The sequence below is a fragment of the Glossina fuscipes genome, unplaced genomic scaffold, assembly GCF_014805625.2.
Source record: "Glossina fuscipes isolate IAEA_lab_2018 unplaced genomic scaffold, Yale_Gfus_2 1, whole genome shotgun sequence".
In the NCBI taxonomy this organism is placed as follows: Eukaryota; Metazoa; Arthropoda; class Insecta; order Diptera; family Glossinidae; genus Glossina; species Glossina fuscipes.
Window position 1 is genome coordinate 15,858,451 of NW_023998415.1, and position 21,256 is coordinate 15,879,706.

At 35.2% G+C, this 21,256-nt stretch overlaps 4 protein-coding genes across 5 annotated transcripts; 2 read left to right on the top strand and 2 right to left on the bottom strand.

The window, feature by feature from the left end:
• LOC119631850 (GTPase-activating protein) lies at window positions 1–11,340 on the bottom strand. The gene is made up of 5 exons (XM_038024381.1): window positions 11,271–11,340; window positions 2,428–4,280; window positions 2,068–2,345; window positions 1,734–1,932; window positions 1–1,087 (listed from the first exon to the last, which is right to left on the bottom strand). The coding sequence occupies exons 1-5, from the start codon at window positions 11,323–11,325 to the stop codon at window positions 119–121; spliced, it is 3,354 nt and encodes a 1,117-aa protein (XP_037880309.1). The 5' UTR covers window positions 11,326–11,340; the 3' UTR covers window positions 1–118.
• A 257-nt stretch (window positions 11,341–11,597) lies between these two features.
• On the top strand, window positions 11,598–16,235 carry LOC119631325 (zinc finger CCCH domain-containing protein 3). Of its 2 annotated transcripts, XM_038023433.1 has the most exons (4): window positions 11,598–11,790; window positions 12,587–13,823; window positions 13,913–14,108; window positions 14,178–16,235. In XM_038023433.1, the coding sequence occupies exons 1-4, from the start codon at window positions 11,646–11,648 to the stop codon at window positions 14,544–14,546; spliced, it is 1,947 nt and encodes a 648-aa protein (XP_037879361.1). In that variant the 5' UTR covers window positions 11,598–11,645; the 3' UTR covers window positions 14,547–16,235. The 2 variants fall into 2 exon arrangements, with proteins under 2 accessions (XP_037879361.1, XP_037879362.1); XM_038023434.1 differs by lacking the exon at window positions 11,598–11,790 and having other exon boundaries at window positions 12,192–13,823.
• LOC119631326 lies at window positions 15,807–18,469 on the bottom strand. Its single transcript, XM_038023435.1, has 4 exons — window positions 18,280–18,469; window positions 16,791–18,188; window positions 16,628–16,738; window positions 15,807–16,556 (listed from the first exon to the last, which is right to left on the bottom strand). The coding sequence occupies exons 1-4, from the start codon at window positions 18,282–18,284 to the stop codon at window positions 16,433–16,435; spliced, it is 1,638 nt and encodes a 545-aa protein (XP_037879363.1). The 5' UTR covers window positions 18,285–18,469; the 3' UTR covers window positions 15,807–16,432.
• A 191-nt stretch (window positions 18,470–18,660) lies between these two features.
• LOC119631327 (microspherule protein 1) lies at window positions 18,661–20,590 on the top strand. The gene is made up of 4 exons (XM_038023436.1): window positions 18,661–18,891; window positions 18,964–19,654; window positions 19,721–20,359; window positions 20,425–20,590. Exons 1-4 carry the CDS (start codon window positions 18,791–18,793, stop codon window positions 20,515–20,517), a joined length of 1,524 nt encoding a protein of 507 aa, XP_037879364.1. The 5' UTR covers window positions 18,661–18,790; the 3' UTR covers window positions 20,518–20,590.
• The last annotated feature ends 666 nt before the right edge of the window (window positions 20,591–21,256 follow it).

A 21,256-nucleotide genomic window follows, 5' to 3' on the forward strand; every position in this document is an offset into this window, starting at 1 on the left:
CGCGTGTATGTATGTATGTATGTAAGTATGTATGTATTTTTATATGTGTTTATATGAATATAAATTTGTTTGTACATAAGAATCTTAACATCGTTTTAGATTTAATCAATTTTCACTATCAACATTTATTAGCGTAACGTTCTGAATAAATGCTCGGTGGTGTTGGTGTAACCGGTGTAACGCTTGATGTCGTCGATGAGTTACTTGATGATACATTTGTTGAATGCTGTTGATGGTGCACTGTGGCTGTGGCGCGTAATAAATGTTGTTGCTGTTGTTGCTGTTGATGATGATGCTGTTGATAGTAAGTAATTTGCTGTCGATGCTGTTGCGGCTGCAAATGCATGCAGTAAGCATTCATATTACCGTGTAATTGTTGTTGTTGTTGTTGTTGCTGCTGCTGCTGCTGCTGTTGTTGTTGTTGGTGATATGGATAAGCCATAACATGCTGCATTTGTGGCAAGACTTGTTGCTGCTGCTGCTGTTGCTGCTGTTGCGACTGCTGTATTTGCATATGTCCAGCCGTCCGCATCATATGTAAATAATTATCATCGCCAATCGGTGCCTGCCGACTGCCGTATTTCAATTCACGCGCAATGCCTTGCTTATAATTACGATGATCTTTATCTATCACGTAGGCAACCTCACGCAACTGTACAAGTATTGCTTTGAATTTTGCGTACGCATGTGGTGATTGCTGTTGCAGAGATAACGCAGTAGCTAACAGAGGATTATGTTGCTGTTGCAAATGATGAAAACCACCTGTTTGATCAAGAAAGGCCTCCAGTTGTGTCATATGCGACATTATGAGCGTGTGAATGCGCTGCAAATCGAGTGCAGGATCAAGAGCTGTTATTAAATCCATTTGAAAGTAATTCATTGTCTCGGGGGGAAAATTTTTACATCCGGGTGCATTTTCATCCGATCGATTGCAGCAACTGTAAACGCCATTTACGAATGCCGACGGATGAAAATGCTGCGATCGTATAGAATTTGTGAGACATATTTTGTGTAACAAGTCAATCCATTCACGCTCCTCGACACAGTTCGTAGTTTGTACGATAAGAGAACGCTCTTTGCGTATAATCTATAACATAAAGAACATAAAAAAAAAAAAACACATTGGACGTCACGCAAACTTGAGCACATCCTAAAGTAAGAAATGACATTCGGCACAATCTCAATTATGACACGTTCCATATTCGGCCAAACTTTTTTACTATCAATCATTAGTTTGTGTCGAAGGATTTCATTTCGCAAAATTGAGAGGAAGATTCATTCAATTGATGTATGGAATGGAAAGAGAGAGAGAGAGAGAGGGACGGAGAGTGGGAGAGAGAGAGAGAGAGAGAGAGAGAGAGAGATACTGAAGTATCTAAATCCAGGACTGAAAATGAACGGAAACGGTTCTGCAAGGTTCTAGGACAAGAGTGCTAAAAAAGAATACTTGTTTTCGTGGACAGAAGGACGGACCAAAAAAATGTATTTAAATCAATTCCGCCAGACATTGATTGCTGATAGCAAACAATTGTACATTTGATTCAATATGCATATATAGCATGATCGGAACGGGAAGACCGCGTAGCTATTAATTAATTGCTGAACTATTTAAAGCGGACGATATAACAAAACCTCTCTCTCGCTCTATCACATAGGAATAGTAAATCTGTGGGTACTTTTTCAAATACGTATCCATAATATGTTTATATATATAATATATATATATATATTACCTTGAAACAGTTTTGCATTTTAAAATTCTTATCATTTAGTTGCTCCACACGCTCGATTTCCGTCAAAGGTATATCACAGATGGGTTGTTTGCCTTTTGATTTTGCATAGCTAAGTGATTGTGTGGTCAATCGAAAGTAACGTTGCTTGAAAGGTCGTCGTCCAAATCTCTTACGACACTGAAGGTATTTGGTCATAATGCTGTGTGTGTGTTAGTTAAATACAAGCCCAACAATTAATATTATTTAAGTAAATAAATAAATAAATATATATAAATATATATATATATATATTGTTTGTATGTAATATTAAAAGGCTTAACAAAATTCAACGCACCCCTCTTTAAGTAATACTGGCTCGGGATTAATTTCCCGTGTTAAATATAGCTTGCTTGGATCAAGTGCCAAATTATTCTCATCATCGCTAGGTGAGGCGGAAATGCTTTCCAAAAATCTTTTAACAGCTTCGAGATGTTTCTCCGTGCAAAACTTCTTATACAATTGCCCAGTATACTCTTCCTTGCATGGCTGCTGGGAGGAACGCGAGCTAACGAGATTACCCAAGGATTGAATAGTTTTTGAGATCAATGTTAGAGTACGGTTCGTGTGGCAATCCTGAATACAAATCAAAAATCATATGACATTAGATGCCATCTATCTCTGAATAGTACGTCGATATTATGTATTATTTATTTACCAATGGTTCGGTGGTTAAATCAAACAATTTTGGGCCCAATATTGCAGGTGCAAAAAAGCGTAAAAATATGAAACCAGATACCACGGAATAGCGCACCTCACGATTTCGTGGAAAGTGACGGGCAGCACATTCACGTAAATCATGAAATATTTGACACAACACTTTTGGACATCGGACTGCGCTTTTCGTTATAGCATCAAATACTCGCTCCACGTAATCTTGCAAATGATGAAGATTTGTATCAACAGCAGAACGATCTTTTACCTTGGACGGATCAATTTCGCAGGGTTTCTTTTCGGTAAGTATTTGTGCTAAAACGGGCCTAAGTGTCTGATGCAAATAATGCAAGCCTGATAAACGCATCGCTTCGTCCATCATTTTTGAAACCAACGTATTACCGCGAAATATCGTTGTGGGATCGGTAAGGTGGGAGATCTCGTGGTCGGCTAGCGCTTTTATTATTGGTGCTATCCGTCCGGTATGAGTAAATAAACGCACTAAAGGTTGAGCAACGTCGGTTTTGCATGACACCAATTCCCCCAATATAAAAACGGATGAAAGGGTTATGGGTCGTTGATCAACCGATTCGAGCAATAGGTTCATTAAATCATCGTAAGTGGCGAGTGGGAAAACGTGATCGGCAGTATAAAGTAGTTTCAAACGTAACGAACCTATTGTACTATCTCCACTTAAACGTGTGCCGGGCGGTGTGGCGCATGAGCGTGCAGTTGAGTTCACCGCCCGTATCGATGTGTTCGCTGATTTAGGTTGCAGGTAGTACCAAGCGGACGTCTGCACGGCGGCTTGCTGTTGTTTGTTGTGCATCGGTATTTTCACTTCCCCGAGAAATACCTTATCTGACATGCCCGATGCATCGTGCCACAACGTTACTGTTATCTCGCAAAGGTCCGCTCCCCCCACTGGATATATGGTGTATGCTTTGTTCGAATTAATTGTACCGCTGCCGCTACTCACATCGTATTGCGCTTGTAACGACTTCGTTGACGAAGACGATTCGGCTTCAATGCACATATCGAAACCAATTGCTTCATCAAATTCTGGATTGACAGTCTTCTTGCGCAACTTTGTACGCTTTGATATTTGCCGCTTATTAGAGTATAATGCCGTGCACATCACATAAGGATCGCAAGTTCCATTCTTTTTCGACAAGTCTACGCACTCTGGCACTCTTATTATCACTCTTGAATGTTTCGCATTGCTTGCGATAGCCGCACTTTTCCAAATGGAACCCTGCTCGACGCTCTGTTGGAGATTGCTGAACAGACCGCCAACTGCTGTGTTACGGGCTTTTTGGGCATTGTTTCGTTGTATATTGCTTAGTTCATTGTTTTCTTTGTAATCATTTTGAAAGGCTTGATGTTGTTGTAGGCTTACTAGCTCCTCAATAACTTCACTATTGTTACATTCATAATCACTCGGTCGCAACAGATTAATACGTTGCTCGTTAATCGGTGGGACACCCTCATCGAATTGCACCTCAATATGTGCCATACCTTGCACTTCGGAATTCGAATCAACGGGTCGTAGCGAAAACCAATGATCCTTATGATTGTACATATGTAACTCCTCCCTTTTTATAGCTATTTTACCAATCGGTTTATCCTGTTTTATGTGACGATCACGATCCCACACGTATACGGACAGGTAGCGAAACCGGCGCGGTATTTTAAACTGATATTCCTCACCAAAAAATGGTGAAAGTGTTCGTTCTATGGTGGGAGTGCGGCATATTTCTTCCTGATCCAATGCGATGGTACAATAAACATCACGAGTGCCTTGGGTGCTGCAGCTTGTATTAGCTGCATTACGGCTACTTAGATTCTTAGCTTCTCCTAAAGAGAAAGAACGAAAAGTAGCCAATAACATATATTATTACGGACGTCAAAAGGGGAATTGAAAAACAAGTGAGCCCAAATGAATGAATAGTCGAGAGCAAAATGCATCTCTTCTTCAATCAACGATAAAAAAAGGTAAATAAATCGAAAAAAAAAAAAAAAAAAAATGTAAATAAATTCAATTTATATGCTTTGGCAAACAATTGTATTCTCAGCTCCTGATGTACTGGGGGGCGGTCCATCGCTGACAATAGTCTCTTCAAGACTTCAAGCTAATACCTCAATTTCTGCAACTAGCTGACAGTTTATTTCGCAAGTCCGCAAGGGCGGATATTTCTTATTCGATTCAGAATTTGAGAGTAATCGCGGAATGGGGGGATGCATACGTTTCGACAAAATTAATATATCCTCAACGGCTATAAAAAAAATATATAAAAACCCGTGAGAAAATTATAATCCGTCGTGACCGAGTCTTTTATACCCATCATAGTTATCCTAAACAGACAAAAAAATTGAAAAAAAAAAAAAAGATCATACTCTATAAGAGGGAGTGGGCGAGGCTGATCCTTTTTTTATTAAAATAAAAGTTTTTATGGTATACGCGCTGTAGGCGTGTCCTTTGAAAAATTTAGGTCACTTCCAAATTCTTTTGCAAATGAGAGAATGCTTACCCCAAAATACTACACAGTTGGGCAGACGGGCAAATGGACGGACGAACATACTTGGATGCATTTCAAATTTGAAACCGCCCAAGAATTTATATACTTTTAGGGGGTATTTACAATCCGCTTCTGCGTGTTATGAAGGTATTGAAAAAAAAAAAGATTAAATTTTAATACATTTTACGATCGGGTAGGCGGACGTAGCCAATTCTTCCTTTTCCAGTCAGATACCGCAACATCGCTGTAGCTTATGAGTAATGACTAAAGTGAAAAATTTTTTATTCGTGTTGAGAAACAAAGTTGTTCTCAGTGTACGTGATCCTCCGGATCGTGACCTTCGCACAATTTGGCCCATTTTTAATACCCATCCGCGTGCGAGAACTTCCAATGTTTTTCACAAAATTTAAAGTCGAAAAATGTTTACAGAACAATCGGACGGAAGGACATGATTAAGTCGATTCAGAATTTCATATTTATCGCGAATATATACGCTTTGGGGGATCTGAAAAGTTTCCTTCTGGACGTTTAAAACGTTTTGACAAAATGAATATATCTCTCAACCTTCGGTGACGGGTAAAAAAAAATTGAAAAAATTTCGAATATCCAGATTTTTTATATATTATATATTATGAGCGTGGCCGATGATATAACAAAAGTACTATTATTTTGATATTTTTTTTTTTTTTTTTTTTTTTAGTTTTATGTGTAAATACATTAATTAGCTGGGCAACCATCAAATAACTGACTGAACTAAGTGAATGTGAGAATCGATTTATTCGCAAAACTCTTTGATTAAAGATATGTGAGTAAATTAACACAAATCCCTGCAAAATAATGAATTTTAATGAAAAGTTGAACTTAATGATGAGAAAGGAGTTTCATCAAATCAACGCAACGATACACATCAAATTTATTTTATTGCAAGAAAGATAGGAATCGAGATATTACTACGCATACGACAACGAATGATAAATTGTTTCAAGGTTGTTTCACTAAATATAACAAAAAAAAAAGAAAAAAAAAGAAGATAAATCGGGCAAAATGCAAGAAAAAAACATATTTAATGATATCACCTGCGAGGGCTGTGCGCTTTAAAGAAAAGCGAATTAAAACAACAAACAACAGATATACGTACATGGCAAAGTCGACTTAAATTTCCACTTTAGATACGAATACCATAAGATATATTGGATGTTTGCAAAACATTTTGATCAGCGACTTTTACAGGTAACAATGATTAAAACAAAAAATGAGAACAATTAGTGCACATAGCGACAGAATTCGATGGTGTTGACCTTCCTCTAAATAATATAACAATTTTTCATTTAATATCACTGATTTATGCAGCGTACGCCGACGATAAGCATGGAGCGCTCAAATTTCTCCTTCCAAATGCATTAATTTTTGTTGTTTATTTGAAGAAAGCTGCTGTCGAAGCCCACCAAACACGTTCCGAGATTTATGGTGATGCGCTGCTCCATCGTATCTATCAATTGTCGGTTTTCGGTTCAACGTTCACTTGTTACAAGAATTGTCCAGGTTACACTGTTCCAGCTCGAATGGGAAGTTTTGCCAGCCACACCCACCGTACTCACCAGACATAGCGTCTCCTGTTCCTCCAATTGTTCAGATCGGTGCAGTATGGTTTGGCTGGCACGCGGGACCGAAAACTTGAAGAAATGCGAAAATGGGTTGGTGCGTGGACCACTGCCAAAAATATTGTAAAATGTTGTAGAAATTGATGGAAACTATTTCGATTAACATATATAGAGTGAGGAATTTTTCACAACTGAAAAAAGTGATCAGAATTTTTGCAAACACCTATAATGTAAATATTGTTTAATGACTGCCTTAGCAAAAACGTACAGAAGCATCTAGCGACAAAGTAACTATGAGTAAAAGAGTTAACGCAATAAAAGCCTGAATTCAAGCTACGAAAATATTGCTCTCGTGGCTGTCATGCTCTCAAATTTAATAGCATTTCTTTTTCTGCTTATATCTTGATCCAGCTTTGGAGCATCAATTGTACTAAAAACGTTTTCCACTACCTCACTTTTAGTAGACTTTTGTACGTTATCGGGTTTCGAGATTTCGAATGAGTTGCTATTGAAATCTATCGCGAAATCTTACTCTCGTTTTCAGGCCAAATTTTGCAATATTTAACCATAATTATCTCAATACATATTTGGTATAATTTCCTCATCATTTTTTGTTACTCAGTCCTCAACTATTATCAGAAGCCCACAAAGTTTTTTTAACAAAAACTGAAAGGTATATAACAAGTTAGAAATTTGTATTCATCTGAGGGCGAATCGTTCATTACGCTTTATACCACTTGTGGTGGTGGTGGTGGTGGTGGTGGTGGTGCAACGGTAAACGGTGGTACAATCAATTTGTATGGATATATACAACACATCAAAGAATTTGATAACCATTCATCCTTTATTATTTCACCGATCAATTCAGAATCGCTTTAAGTTTATCTATCCATCTGGTTACACTGATGTGTTTTGTCCTGCGGACGATTGACATTGAAGATCGTTCAAATCCGACCCCATTATCGACCAATTACCATAAAATGAGTTATTTTGAAAAATGATTATATGCACAATTGCAGGATGCAGGTGTAGGGCGGATATTCATTGTTGTTTTTATGAAATATTTTGTTAAATATAGGCACATAAGTTGCTCGACACAGTCTGTTTATATTGCCTTTTTCGCTGACCTTCTAGTAAATATGTATGTTGCTCTTATAGGCTGGCTGTCATTGTTTTTGTTTAACTTTGGCATTATCACGCTTACTGTTTACATGTGTTTACAGATGCCTGGGCGGATCAAGATCAATTTCAAATTTGATTTTGGCCCAGCAAGGAGTTGCGTATCACATGATAAGACTCGCTGAGAGAGTCAGCTCTAGATTAAAAAATCAAAGAATAGATAAGTCATATCAGCTAAGTTTTCAAAAGGGGTAAATCCTGCTAGCACCAATACAAAGAAAATGCAATAGTTTTCTTAATTATTTACGAAATCCTATCCTGATCTAAATCATTTAGAAAACACATTATTATTAATATTTAAACTTTGTTTCAATCAAAAGCCTATATATATATATATATATATATATATATAATGTATACGAATATGTATGTGTATGTATGCCCCAAGTCAAGAAAGATATACGCATTCAACTAATACGCTGCAATTAAATATTTAATTAAGGTCACTTCTACATACATAATACATTCCAAAATAAATAAACACATATATGTGTACGTACATATGATATGATATATGTATGAAAATATATGTAACAATGATGAAGGCTGGTAAAAGGAGCGTGTCGTCAACTCGCTTCCAATTATAATGAATGTCTCCCGAAATGGCAATTATTATGAAGCCAGTTTATCAACATTCTTTCCTATTGCCATAATAATGTTCACCTTAAATTAAACGCATTACTTTGACATTGAGCTTCAACTTTTTGCATTATGCGTACGGGGGAAAACTCTAATCCAATCGAAAGCAAAATTATATTGGACTGGAGCTGCAGTTTTCAATATCCACTATTAGCTGATGAATCGTATTATTGGGACTCTAAGACGCACTTCAAATTTATAGATGGATTTTCAGAAATATATATTTTAGTGTTATTTTCGGATCAAAACTTTTATTTATTGTTAACATGACACATGCTAGATATATTCAGTTCGTTTTCGTTCTCGACACTATCACTCGCCTCGCCCCGTTCCTATTACATTTATCAGAATGATTGTTGTCAGTACTTTCAAATCTTAAATTTAGGTACAATTTATTGAAAAAATATTTTAATGTTACCTTCCTTCGGATCATAAGGCGCATCAAAAATTTGAGTCCACATTTTTCTATGTAGACGTGTGCGTTTTTATAGTCCAAAAAATATGGTATATAATAATTGATTGCAGCAGAGCACCGAATTTCTATTTCATATCGAATATCGAACGTCATATATATTGCATAGGTAAGTTTCGAAAAAATGACACAGACACAGAGACTACAAGGAGAAATATCGAATAATTTCAAGGTCATGGATAATAAGAATCTAATATAAATTGATTTTTCTAGACAAAGCTTAGAGATGATAGACACAGTGATCATAATGGGAAATAGTGTCCGCATATTGTGTGCATACATTGTACGCTGTGGCCATTGGATGAAAACTAGAAAATTATTCAACTTTCATGACTGAAATACAGATACAACACGATTGACGTTAGATGGATAATTTTTGAATGCAGTAGTCTATCAAATTTCAAAGTCAGCTCTTTGAGTAATCCTTCCTTCCTTGCGAAAAAGACACTTTTTAAATCCGGAAGAGATGAGAAAAAGCTGAAACGATTATTAATGTTCAAGCCAAATGCACTAAATGCAGAATTAATCGTATGGGAAGATAAGTTTTGTCGCATGTGTGACCAGTTAGAAGGCGATGTATGAGTTCAATTTCGCAAGAGTTGAAAACTTCCTCAAAAATCCTTGACTCGGATATTATTCTTGGAAAGAGTTGGAATCTAACTGGAGCATACACCGAAATTTATTATTCTATTTCTCGTGAAGAGAATGTAATGAAGCTTCCTTGGCTAGACCATCAGCTTTTGTGCTGAGGAGAAGACCGCAATGGTTTGGTATCCAAACAAGATGCAGTTCCGTTACTGAGAAAAATATAATACTTGTATAGCTATTAGCAACATACAGGTTATGTTCTTACTTTTTAGAGATTGTTTGGAAAACGTCTTATAACAAATTTTCAAGAAATTTAAATTTCCTTTGTTGTAATGTTCTTAATTTCGCAATATATTTTCAAATAAAGTAACACACGCTTAAAATATAGAATGTAATTTAAACGGATGGAGTCGTGAATCTATCGGGACACTGCACTACAACGAGTCTAAATAATAGCATTTCAATGGGCAAATAAATCGGCAAAGTTCAATCAACAAAGACTATCAAGTCGATTAATTGTATTTACACGCGTTGCGGTAGAATAAAAAGCTCCATATATCCGCAATTAATATTGCAAAAGAGAGAAAAATTTTGTTTTCTAGCTTCAAATCGACCCAGTTAACCATGAAAAGGACATATTAAATAATAATCCCTAAAAATATTCTTCTTAATGGTCACATTCCTTTGCATTTTCATTTTTGACATTTTCATTTCTGAGATAACTTGATAATTTTCTTTTTTATAATTTCTTCATAATAGTAAACCACTGTACATATATGTGTAAATGCATATTTCCACACAAATTAATGTCCATATTGAAAAGTAATGCATAAAAGTATTACACATACTGTAAATTGAAACACGTATTATTGTGTTTATGTATGTATACTCTCAAACGGTTTCATTCATAAAAATTAAAACTATGCACGAAAAGCCCACAAACACACTCGTACAGATATGCATAGGTATATTTAAATAAACACATTATACAGCATTATATGCATTTAAATTATACACACATAATATATATATACATTCATTCGCACATACTCATATATATATATATATATACATAAATATATAAATTTATATATATTTTACTTAACACATTATATATACATACGCGTAGATGTATGTACAGATATGTGAGTAAACCAAGGCGCATGTTTTAATCAAAATATATATATATATATATATATATATATATACAAAACCAGAAGAACGAAATTTTCATTCATAACTAAATACAAAGCCAACAATGCACAAGAAAACCAACAACGCAATCATTCATCACGTCTAAAATGCAGATGTATTGGAATTTGTTACACATCCCAGTTGTTCCTTCTGTTTTTTGCACATAATATTAAAACACAAAACATTCAATAGCACTTATTAGAGATGCAAATGGGCGGACATGGTACACACGAATCTTACTAACTGCACAAGTGTAATAGAGATAGAAACAAAATACCACTACCGCCATCAACAATACACATCAATATTTTTCATTTTAGATTTATCAACATTTTCACAAACTGCTCACTATGATATTTCGCAGATTCACTTGAAAATAATTTAATAAAAAATTCAATTGCTTCTACAAGCTTTATAAGGTCAATTTTAGTATTTCACAATTTTTATTGTATTGTATAAACGACGACCGAAAGAATGTTTCATTTCCTACGCCGGAGGACGCGCTTCTTAGAGCAACAATGCCAGCACATTCCAGTGCATTTCGTTTATTACATATATCCAACTGGTTTCGTAAATTTTAGAAAACTATTTTTCAACAATTTTTTATACACTGAATTTTATTGAATTTTAGTATTTTTTCTAAGAAATTACGTACCAATTTTCACTTTTAATTGCTCTTCAATTCGCACTTCTCGTGTATTATCGGCCATGTTGAATCATAACTAATGCTTTCATGAATAGGGTCGTCTCTTTCATGGTGCATTTATCGTTTCATACACAGAGACATTTGTTCCATTTCATTTAAACAATGTTACCAGACTATTGTTTGCAGGCGGACTGCAAACTCTAAAGATAAATACTTAGCAAATCAGCTGATATCGTACGGATGTTTTATGGATTTGATCAAAACCAATTGTCGTATCGGTAATGAAAATTTGCAAGAAAAACCGTGTCGGACGTTAAACAATTGCTATGATACGAACTACCCAACTAAACTAAAGATTTCACAGAAGAATATGCGTTACTGTGCATGCAATATATTGTATTTAGAAATTTGTACGGACAACAAGCGGACTTTTGTAACGCGAGTTGCGAAAGCAATGAATCTTACCTGCAATTCTTAAAGACAATATGGCTTCGTGTTCCATGTAGCTGTCGTAACTTTGCACGAAAGAGTAAGTTGGCAACGGAACTTTATTTTAAACGATTCATTTTTTTCTCCGCGTATAGTATCATACTTCCGAGGCTTCCAACTCTTCCGTTGCACCCTAAAAGTCTCTGACCAGCATAAAAAAAGATGCACCATATATTTGAGACCCGACTATATAAGCCAATGATAGCTCGTATAATGTCAAATGGCTTTCTTTAATCTATTAGGAAAAGTATAAATATTACTCAGAGGTTACTAGTAGGCTTATGAATTTCGTTGACGTGATAGCTGACAATCAGAAATATGCAAGTCTGAGCGGTGCTCACTTAAACTAGACAAATGATTGTACGGAACACGTCTGATTAAGGCTTCACGCCAGGCGCGAACGTTAAAATCGACATATATCTATCTAAAATTCTAATAATTTGCAAATGTTATCGTATCCCGTAAACTTTGAAATATACTACATTTACTTATTTGTTTTTTTCTTTCCTTGGTGCTGAGAATCTAAGCAGCGGCTTATATGCCTGCATTAATTATTCATTTTTCAATGCAAAAATAATAACAATTATGATAATCTATGTAACATGCAAAACCACTGTCTTCATATGGTGAATAAGTTAACATTGTTTAATATGAGGCGGTGGTGAGCTGTTGAAATGAAGTTCACTAATGCATCCTTAAAATTTTTTTTACTACGTTTTGTTAACAATACGATAGCACCATTCTTTTCTAGCGAAACGTATTGATTATAAAATACTGTAATATGAACGAGAAAATAATAGTCTCAATTTGCTTTGTCTTTTCTACCTTTTAATCAGCAAAGAAAAAAAAAAAGGAAAAAAACTATAGAATCGTTATCGAATATTACAATTGTTCCAGGTTTTTTTTTGTATATGTTAAAAAGAAAATTGAAATGCTACCTCAATCCTCGGATACATTAAGAAGGAAAAACAAAACAATATATATAAATCCAAATTTTCAAAAAAATCTGCCAGTAATGACTCATATAAATCCTTTATTTTTGGAACGTCATCAACAAATATTAAGTAAAACGCCTAATATTCATATGAATCCTGCTTTTTTGGAGCAACGTTTACATGAGCAGCAACTACCCACCTGCCAAATCAACCCATCACAAAGTAATTCTGTTTCTAAATCGCCAGCCTCTGCAAATACCAGTAATAACTCTGCTCCAATTACGCATCGGAAAATCATCTGCAAATCAAGAACACGTCTCATAAGGGAACCGTTGCATAAAAAATCGGATAAAATGAATTCGCAGCTACCGTTAATCCGTTTAGGCAAGTGTAAACTGGTACGTAGGAAAGTTGGCAATGAAGTCGCTAAACCAGCGTTTACCGTCAGCAAATACAAATTAGACAAACGAAATGTGGCGAATTCTATTGACTCTGGCGCCTCGGGTGCAAATCCCTGTTTTCCAGCTAAGAGTAAAAAACCGTTTGTTGGGCCGTATGCCCTTCAACGCAGTGGATCACTCCATAAAAAAGTCAATTATAAGCAAAACATCTTTAAAAATGTGCCCAAAAGTAATGTTAATAAAAAGATTGAGCTGCTAAATATCAATGGATTGCTGTACAAGTCCACAAGGAACACATTACAATTAAAGGAATCGAAAGTCTTCTGCAAGCCGACAAGTACGCTTAAGCCAAGCCTGAAGACACCGTTAAGTATATATGTTAGAGGGACTAAATATTTGATGGATACGCAAAAATTCAAGCTTACACGTGTGGTGGGGACAAACGTATCCACTTCTGATGAAAATGAAAAGCTTAAGTCAGCGATATGTCGACGCATTGATATCGGTGGTATTACGTATACCTCGACGTCTAAAAACGTCTTTACTCGTACCACTTATCATTTGAATCGAGCTTATATTAATAATGCGAAACAAAGGAGTTTGCAATTGCTGACAAAACATTTGACCAAATCCAATGTACCTTGTCCTATCTATCAGCGAATAGGCAAATGTGTAGCCTTTGAAAGGGGCAAATGTTTTAAGGTGCACAATAAGCTACAAGTGAACGTTTGCAACAGGTACTTACAAAATAAACTTGTGCATGGGGTGACGGGGCGGGGCGGTAGGCAACTAATTTGTCTTTTTACCATCACATTTTTGATTTTAGATTCTTGCGGGGCGAGTGCTTAAACGCCAAATGCCTTTTATCACATAACGTTTGCCTTTCCAAAATGCCTGTTTGTAAATTTTTCCTGCTGGGCGTTTGTGTACGAAACGATTGCCCTTATTTGCATAAGAAACTAAGCGACAACGCCGAAATTTGTTTTGACTTCTTAAGAGGATTTTGCCAATTAGCCGAGAAGGTATATTAATTATAAATAAGCATAAACTTATAAATAGTATACATATCATTATTTTATTGAATTTTCAAGTGTAATAAGCGTCACGAGTTTGTTTGTCCAGAATTTGAACGTACCGGAAAATGTAGTAATAGCAGTAATTGCCTTTATTGCAAAACTAAAAAGAAAAGAATAGAAAATGAAATCGGCTACAGGAAGATTGTAAAAATACCCGCTTCGTCCGTTGAAATTTCAAGAAATGACGATTGCGCGAGCATCGCGGAAGCAATAGAAAATATTCGTTACTTCAATGAGAGATCGGAAAATGCTAAAGAGATAGTTAAAGATGAACGGAAAGATGGTTGTGACTGTGATAAAGAACGTCAAATACATATTGGTGAGAATGGCAAAATAATAAGACCTAAATTGGGTTCACTACCCTCGTATATACCGCTCTCCTGAGAGAAGGTAATATGTACATACTTTATAATAAACGAATACGTTCCGACAACAGGTATGTGTTCTTTCCTTTGCTTAATGACAAATTATTTCTGAATTTCTGTCTGATTTAATAAAAAAAATTTATGAAATTTGTCTCTCAATTTTTTTTTTTTCAAGTCAGGCGATTAAGATTTTTTTTTATTTAATTTTTTTTTACTACTAATATATAATAGAGCCTACAGGCAATGAAAAAAAGGCGAAAAATAAAAAATAAATTAAATATAATTAATTAATAAACGTGCATAATAACAATAAAAAAAAAATTTCTTAGCTGTTTTATTTTATGTTTACGTACGTAGCACAAGATGATGTCTAAAAATTGAAATTTTTCTTCTTTCCAAAAAATACATAAAGACATAAGTACATACAAAATGAATTAATAAGAAAGTTAAACTGGTCGGTGAATCGATGATTAACGCCCCTTCAAGCAACGTCCTTACTTTTTCCTCGTTTTTTCTTTAAGCGTTTGACCCGTAGACCAAAACTGATTTGTATAAATATTTATTTCAATTTTAAGTCAATATTTTTAAATTCAACTTAAACAATGGAATCTGGAATATATGCAAGAATAATGTCAATAATAAAGGTAGAGAGACGAACACATAAACGAATACAATTTTAAGCTAATCTGATGCGGATCTAAATGGAATAATAAATTTCGCATGCTGAGTAGCTTTCGGATATGGCTATGAAAAAATTAAAATTTTTCCCAATTAAAAATTCCTCAGTAAAAAATTTCTTTTATAGGGTAATTGGGTCTACTAGCAGTCTCTCTACTAATTGCCTACCTAGATAAACTTACATTTACGAACCTTCCCAAAATAAAAAAATAGTAGCAGTGAAAATGTATTTTTCAAATGAGATAAATTAAGTGCAATTGAGAGGCAGACGTTCTATTACCGCTCCGAGTTTCAACAGTCTGTTTTACGTAGATTATCGTAACCTAATTGCTTCACATATAAAGTATGCAATTAAATACTATTATATGGTTTTGATTTCCATGCGTTGCCGCTGCTACATGCGGGTGAAATTGTATACATATATCTATTTTATTATAACATATTACCATTAATACAATAATAATCGTCTTTGAATAACAAAAAAGCAATAAAAAGTGGTGTGTGGTTTACATTTTGTGTCGGGCGGGGGGAGGGGAGGGTTAGGTGCATTTTAAATTTTTTTCTCATACATTTTCTATAGTTTCATGATGATTTTATTGAATAAGTCGTTATGTGATTTATTAGGTAACATGTAGGAAGATTTTACATATATTTGTTTAAATATGTATATATGTATGTGAGTTATAGGTGGTCTAATGTTGCATTTCGTTTATGTATATTAGAGATGATTTTATGCCTTTATAAATATGCCTATAAATGATATGATATTTTTGTTGTTGTTTTTTTTTATATCAGAAACTGATTTGTTTGTTTTTCGCGTATAAAACAGACTTAATGAACAGTGGTCAAGGGAATGCTTCAAGTCACGTTCATTTGTTGATGTTAATTCTTTTCTTATTTCTATCATAATATTCGATGTGTATAATTTTGCTTAAAATTAGCAACAAAAAATTAAATTATTTATAGTACATAAAGAGATCCGTAATAGTAGTAAAGTAGAAAAAAAAAAAGAAAAAAAAATGGAACAATACACAATTAATGTCGAGTTTTTTATAGCTTAGAATCTAATAAAATATACACATATATCTAGAAGAAAAAAAAATGATATATTTTTATCACATGCTAAACAAAGAGTTAAAGCCTGCTTAAAAGAGAAATTCCGAGTATGTTTAGGAATTGTTGCTAAATTAATCGAGGGATGCGCATTAAGAGGAATTATTGTGTTATTCAGTGCTTTTTGGCATCATATTGTTTGACCTTTTCGGGAATTGCTGCTTTCTCCAATGGTGTCACATGTTTAGATAGATCATCCAGCGACTTTACATACACTAATTTACGCCAAAATTTATTGCTGCAAAGTACTGATTCTCGTTAGGATGATTAACAGAACCAGTTTAATAGAAATATATGTATAGGGATTACCTTACAAATGGCCTGGCCATCCAAATAAGAGATTTAATCCAAAATGTCGGATGTACCAAGTACAAGTTTTTTAAACTTTTACGTAATCGTCGATCCAGCAACTGATAGCATCTATAAATTCCATGAAAATGAAATAAAATTTATACTACATTAAAAGACAGACCTTTTTAACCACGGAAAAGGTGGCATATTTCTACGATTGGATCCCCCATGCAAATATATTAGTACGTAATCATCGGTCACTAATTGTTCCAATGTCTTCACTACGTACAAGAAGAGATTGTCCATAACATAGTTGTAGTCGGTACGTGAATGATCGGGCAGATGACAAGCACAAAATATGACAATGGCATTATGACCGCCTGCCTTAAGATATCCACCATGTGATAACACGCGTTTGTAGGGTTCAATCACACGCATATCGATGTCCCTAGTCCGTCCATCTGGCAAAGTAATTTTTTGCCAATTACGCGAATCTTTGCGCTCTTCATCTGCAGTGTATTGCGGCAGTTCGATGCTTGATGCGTTCATTGTGCCATTAATTGTGAGGCCTACGGAGGCCACGCATCCTGGCGTAGGTGTAATTGTTTCTTGAAAATCGTCATCCGGCAGAAGTTCCGGGCCTTCGCAGTCATCATCATCGTCATCATCATCATCATCGTCATCGTCCGCTACGTCATCTATTATAGAACTAGATGGGCTTAACGAAGCCAAATTGTGTTCTACATCATCTTCACCATCAAAGCTGTGATTTGAGATGGAATCTAATGAAGATATATCTTCCCCTCCGACCTTCTTAGCAATGCTCAAATTTTTATTTTGAACACCAGAATTTATTAAAGTTGTATCTCTACTTGGTGTTAAAGCTACCGCTTGGAAATTTGGTTCGACAGTAGCCTGATACTGTGATAAGTTTAATTCGGATTCACTGCTTAACAAGTCGGGACTGTTGGAACGGAACCCAGTTACTGATTTTAAACTCTGTTGCTTTAACGCTGATGACGACAGCTCTGTCGGCACTTCATGGCATTTTAGAATCGTATCAGTTTTATCGTGACGTGTTAATTGCACACGCACGTATTCGCGTTTGGGCACCACATCTGGATAATTGTTTAGCTTTTTAGACTCGTTGTGCTCCATCGTATTTTGTATTGCATTCGAATAATCGAACTCAGAATCGGAGTCCGTACATGTAGGCGATAACATTAATGGATGTTTATGGGCCAAAGTGCGTGCTATATGATTATGTTTTTGGGCGGCTAATGAATCCGCTAATAAATTAGCATCACCTTTAATGATTCTGTTATCAAGTGATGTTTTATTAATTTCATTGAAATCGTAGTCATTTTCTAAAATATTTGGAGTTTGCATATTGAGGGCGATGCTTTTATTGTGATTTGTATTTATTCTAACAAGTTGTATATGCGACTCTTCTATCTCTTGTCTCTCTATATCATTGTTTTCTGTTGAAGAAGCACCAGCCGAATCCAAAGACGCTGTCTCAGAAATGTCCATTTTGCTTTCAGATTGGGGGCTGTCTTCAAGTGGTTGCGTTAAACAACTAATTACACAAAAGTATCAAGGTGATAAATTACTCTATCGATTATTCCGTAAAGATTGCATCGGAACCTTTTTAAATTTACCCAACTTACCTCATATTGCTGAATAGGATGAAATGTAACTTTACTTTATAAAAATTCGTTGGTTATATTCCAAGCTTTAATAATAATGTACCAAAAATTTACTAAACAAGAACTCCATTTATTATTTACTTTATTTATTTATTATTGTGCGGTTCATGTGAAAAGAGCCATGGTGCACCGATTGAATAAAATAAATACCTCATCGGAATGTGAGGATTTAATTCGAGAGAAAAAATGGGGAGCTTTCGTTAAATCATTACAGAATTATAAACTAAGAGAATCGTCACTTTAAATTTGATGTGAAAAATTTGTGATGCTTCTTCTTATATATTATAAAATAGATTGTATATAACTACACAATTTTCCACGTATTGCATGTTATAAATACAGCTCTGAATTAGCGACGTCATCATTATTTTGTTGTTTAGATAATTATTTAAAGTAATCGTAGCTAAGTGTAGAGTGTGAGATAGTAAGAATTATATTTTCTCTAAAAAGATTTAAATTACAAAAAGTCGTAATGGCGACGCCTACTAACACTGAAGTATTAAACGATTTACAGTCGGCACCGCTTGTACAAAATTTGCCTATCGAGTTGCAAAATGACCAGAAACGTAGAAGGCAAGTGATTGTATAATTTCTAAAAGAAGACCGAAATCCATGGAAACATTTTGTGTTTTTTATTTGCATTAGTTCTTCCCGTTCCATAAAACGTAAACGTTTCGATGATGAAATAGTTGAATATAGTATTACTCCTCAACAATCGCGTGGGGATCAATCACGAGCAGGGCGCCCACGCACAACGTCTCAAACATATGTGCAACCCATACAACCTCCCCCTCCCATGCCTGTCCTACAACCAGTAGCGAGCACTACCAATTCGTCAATAACTGGATCGCTAGATGCACCTTCCAATTTGGAAAAAGTAACAACAAACCCAGGCCTCTCAACTGGAAATGTTGGTAATTCGGCAATGAGTTCACCCCATGCTCCGGCTATCACGGATAGGTCTACAACATTTCCAAGTTTAGAGAAAAGACGTCCGCCACGTTCCCATCAGAAAAAAACTAAGAAGACCGGTCGTCCGCCAAGCCAAGTACCAACCAAAGACTTGGGACGTTGGAAACCCATTGATGATTTAGCTTTAATCATAGGAATTTTGCAAACGAATGATTTACGCATCGTGCATCGCGGAACAAAATTTTCGTGCAAATTCACTTTGTCAGAATTGCAGGCAAGATGGTTCTCCTTACTATATGAGCCGGCTATTTCGAGAATTGCAGTGGCTGCAATGCGCAATTTACATCCAGAACTTGTAGAATCTGTGCAAAGAAAAGCATTATTCAGCGTTAATGAAGAGGAGATATTGACAACCATTAAAAGCGTAAGCATTTTTTTTTTGCTGAGATCTTTCATACCCATGCGTATTATACAACATTAACGTTTTTAGACGGATAATCCGAAACTAGAACAGTTTCAAGATTTGTTGGACAAAAATGCCTCCGTGTTTTATAACGCCCGTACGGCCAAATCTTTACAAAATCATTGGCAGATGATGAAACAATATCAGCTTTTGCCTGACCAAATAGTTAAACCACTTCATGTCAGTGATCAACCGTTAAGCTTCTCAGATGCTGAGGATTTAATTTTGGATGCAGAATTAAATGATCAACGCGACGAAGCACTAGAAATTGAATTGGCGTTGTCTGACCGTCAACATAAACGAGAAATCCGTTTGCTTGAGAATGAGTTAAGTCGTTGGAACGTTCTAGTGGACTCAATTACCGGAGTAGGTATCGCGCCAGAATTTGATGGACAAACTTTGGCAGTTTTAAGAGGCCGACTAGTGCGCTATCTTATGCGTTCAAAAGAAATATCGTTTGGTCGCGATGCCAAGGACTGCATAGTAGATGTGGATTTATCTTTGGAAGGGCCCGCTACTAAAATATCACGAAGGCAAGGCACTATTAAATTGCGCAGCAACGGCGATTTCTTCATAGCCAACGAAGGCAGACGGCCCTTATTCATAGATGGAGTTCCATTATTAACAGGGAACAAAACGCGACTAGCTAACAATTGCGTTGTAGAAGTAAGTGCAATTGTTGCAGCTTATTTATATAGTAATATTGAATATTTTTCCGTATATTTTCGTAGATTGCTGGATTAAGATTTGTTTTCTTGGTCAACTATGAACTTATAAATGCTATACGCCATGAAAGCGCTAAGACGATATCTCCTTTGAACTAAATAAGTAAATAAATTTGTAGGAATAGTTTATCGACAGATTGTAATAAAGAAAAAAATAAAAAAAATATTGTCTGGACTCAAATTTATATAAGTCAAATAAGCCTATCCAAGAAAGCATGCTTGATTAATTGAAATTTCACATTAACTATTTACACAATAAAGCGGTTTTAGTAATTTATTTTATATGAATTTACAAAAAATTCACAAGAAAAACTACATATACCGTAGATGTTATTCATCGTTTGCGAGTTGTGAATCGTAATATCGTAATTTTTTTTGCAAACATAACGTCCACGTTAGATTTCATTGTAATAATCATATATTAAAGAGAAATTATCGCACTTGGCAACTCTGCTAAGTGGTGCGTTGGTGCGGTAAAATAAATTGGTTGAATAAAATTGCTAAAATATTTCTAATTGGTTCGTTAAAAAAATCAATCAAATTATAATTGCTTATATCGTGATAAAATCGCTTTCATTAATAATGCACGACAATGCGTAGGACACTTATCGATTGAAATGACAAATTCCTATATGGACATTGAAGAAAGAAATTTGAGCTGAAATGGTGAAATGTATAGTGAGAAAAGCATATATATATGTATGTATATGGATTTATTGATATACGCCGGGGGAAAAGTATAGAAAACTGATTAGTCGTATGTGCAAATATAATAAATGTTGGTAGTGGATTGTGTAAAAAAAAAGTGGAGATTTTTCATTTCTTTCGAGTATATTTG

Excerpts from the sequence above, each read along its gene's own strand:
- LOC119631850 (XM_038024381.1), bottom strand. The coding sequence starts at position 11,325 with ATGGCCGATAATACACGAGAAGTGCGAATTGAAGAGCAATTAAAAGTG. Across the intron at positions 2,346-2,427 it reads ATTTAACCACCGAACCATTG|GATTGCCACACGAACCGTAC; the intron begins GTAAATAAATAA and ends ATTTGTATTCAG. Across the intron at positions 1,933-2,067 it reads CCAGTATTACTTAAAGAGGG|CATTATGACCAAATACCTTC; the intron begins GTGCGTTGAATT and ends ACACACACACAG.
- LOC119631325 (XM_038023433.1), top strand. The coding sequence starts at position 11,646 with ATGCAATATATTGTATTTAGAAATTTGTACGGACAACAAGCGGACTTT. Across the intron at positions 11,791-12,586 it reads TCGTAACTTTGCACGAAAGA|CAAAGAAAAAAAAAAAGGAA; the intron begins GTAAGTTGGCAA and ends CCTTTTAATCAG. Across the intron at positions 13,824-13,912 it reads CAAGTGAACGTTTGCAACAG|ATTCTTGCGGGGCGAGTGCT; the intron begins GTACTTACAAAA and ends TTTTGATTTTAG.
- LOC119631326 (XM_038023435.1), bottom strand. Across the intron at positions 16,739-16,790 it reads CCTTTTCCGTGGTTAAAAAG|ATGCTATCAGTTGCTGGATC; the intron begins GTCTGTCTTTTA and ends TGGAATTTATAG. Across the intron at positions 16,557-16,627 it reads ATGGCCAGGCCATTTGTAAG|CAATAAATTTTGGCGTAAAT; the intron begins GTAATCCCTATA and ends AGTACTTTGCAG.
- LOC119631327 (XM_038023436.1), top strand. The coding sequence starts at position 18,791 with ATGGCGACGCCTACTAACACTGAAGTATTAAACGATTTACAGTCGGCA. Across the intron at positions 19,655-19,720 it reads TATTGACAACCATTAAAAGC|ACGGATAATCCGAAACTAGA; the intron begins GTAAGCATTTTT and ends TAACGTTTTTAG. Across the intron at positions 20,360-20,424 it reads CTAACAATTGCGTTGTAGAA|ATTGCTGGATTAAGATTTGT; the intron begins GTAAGTGCAATT and ends ATATTTTCGTAG.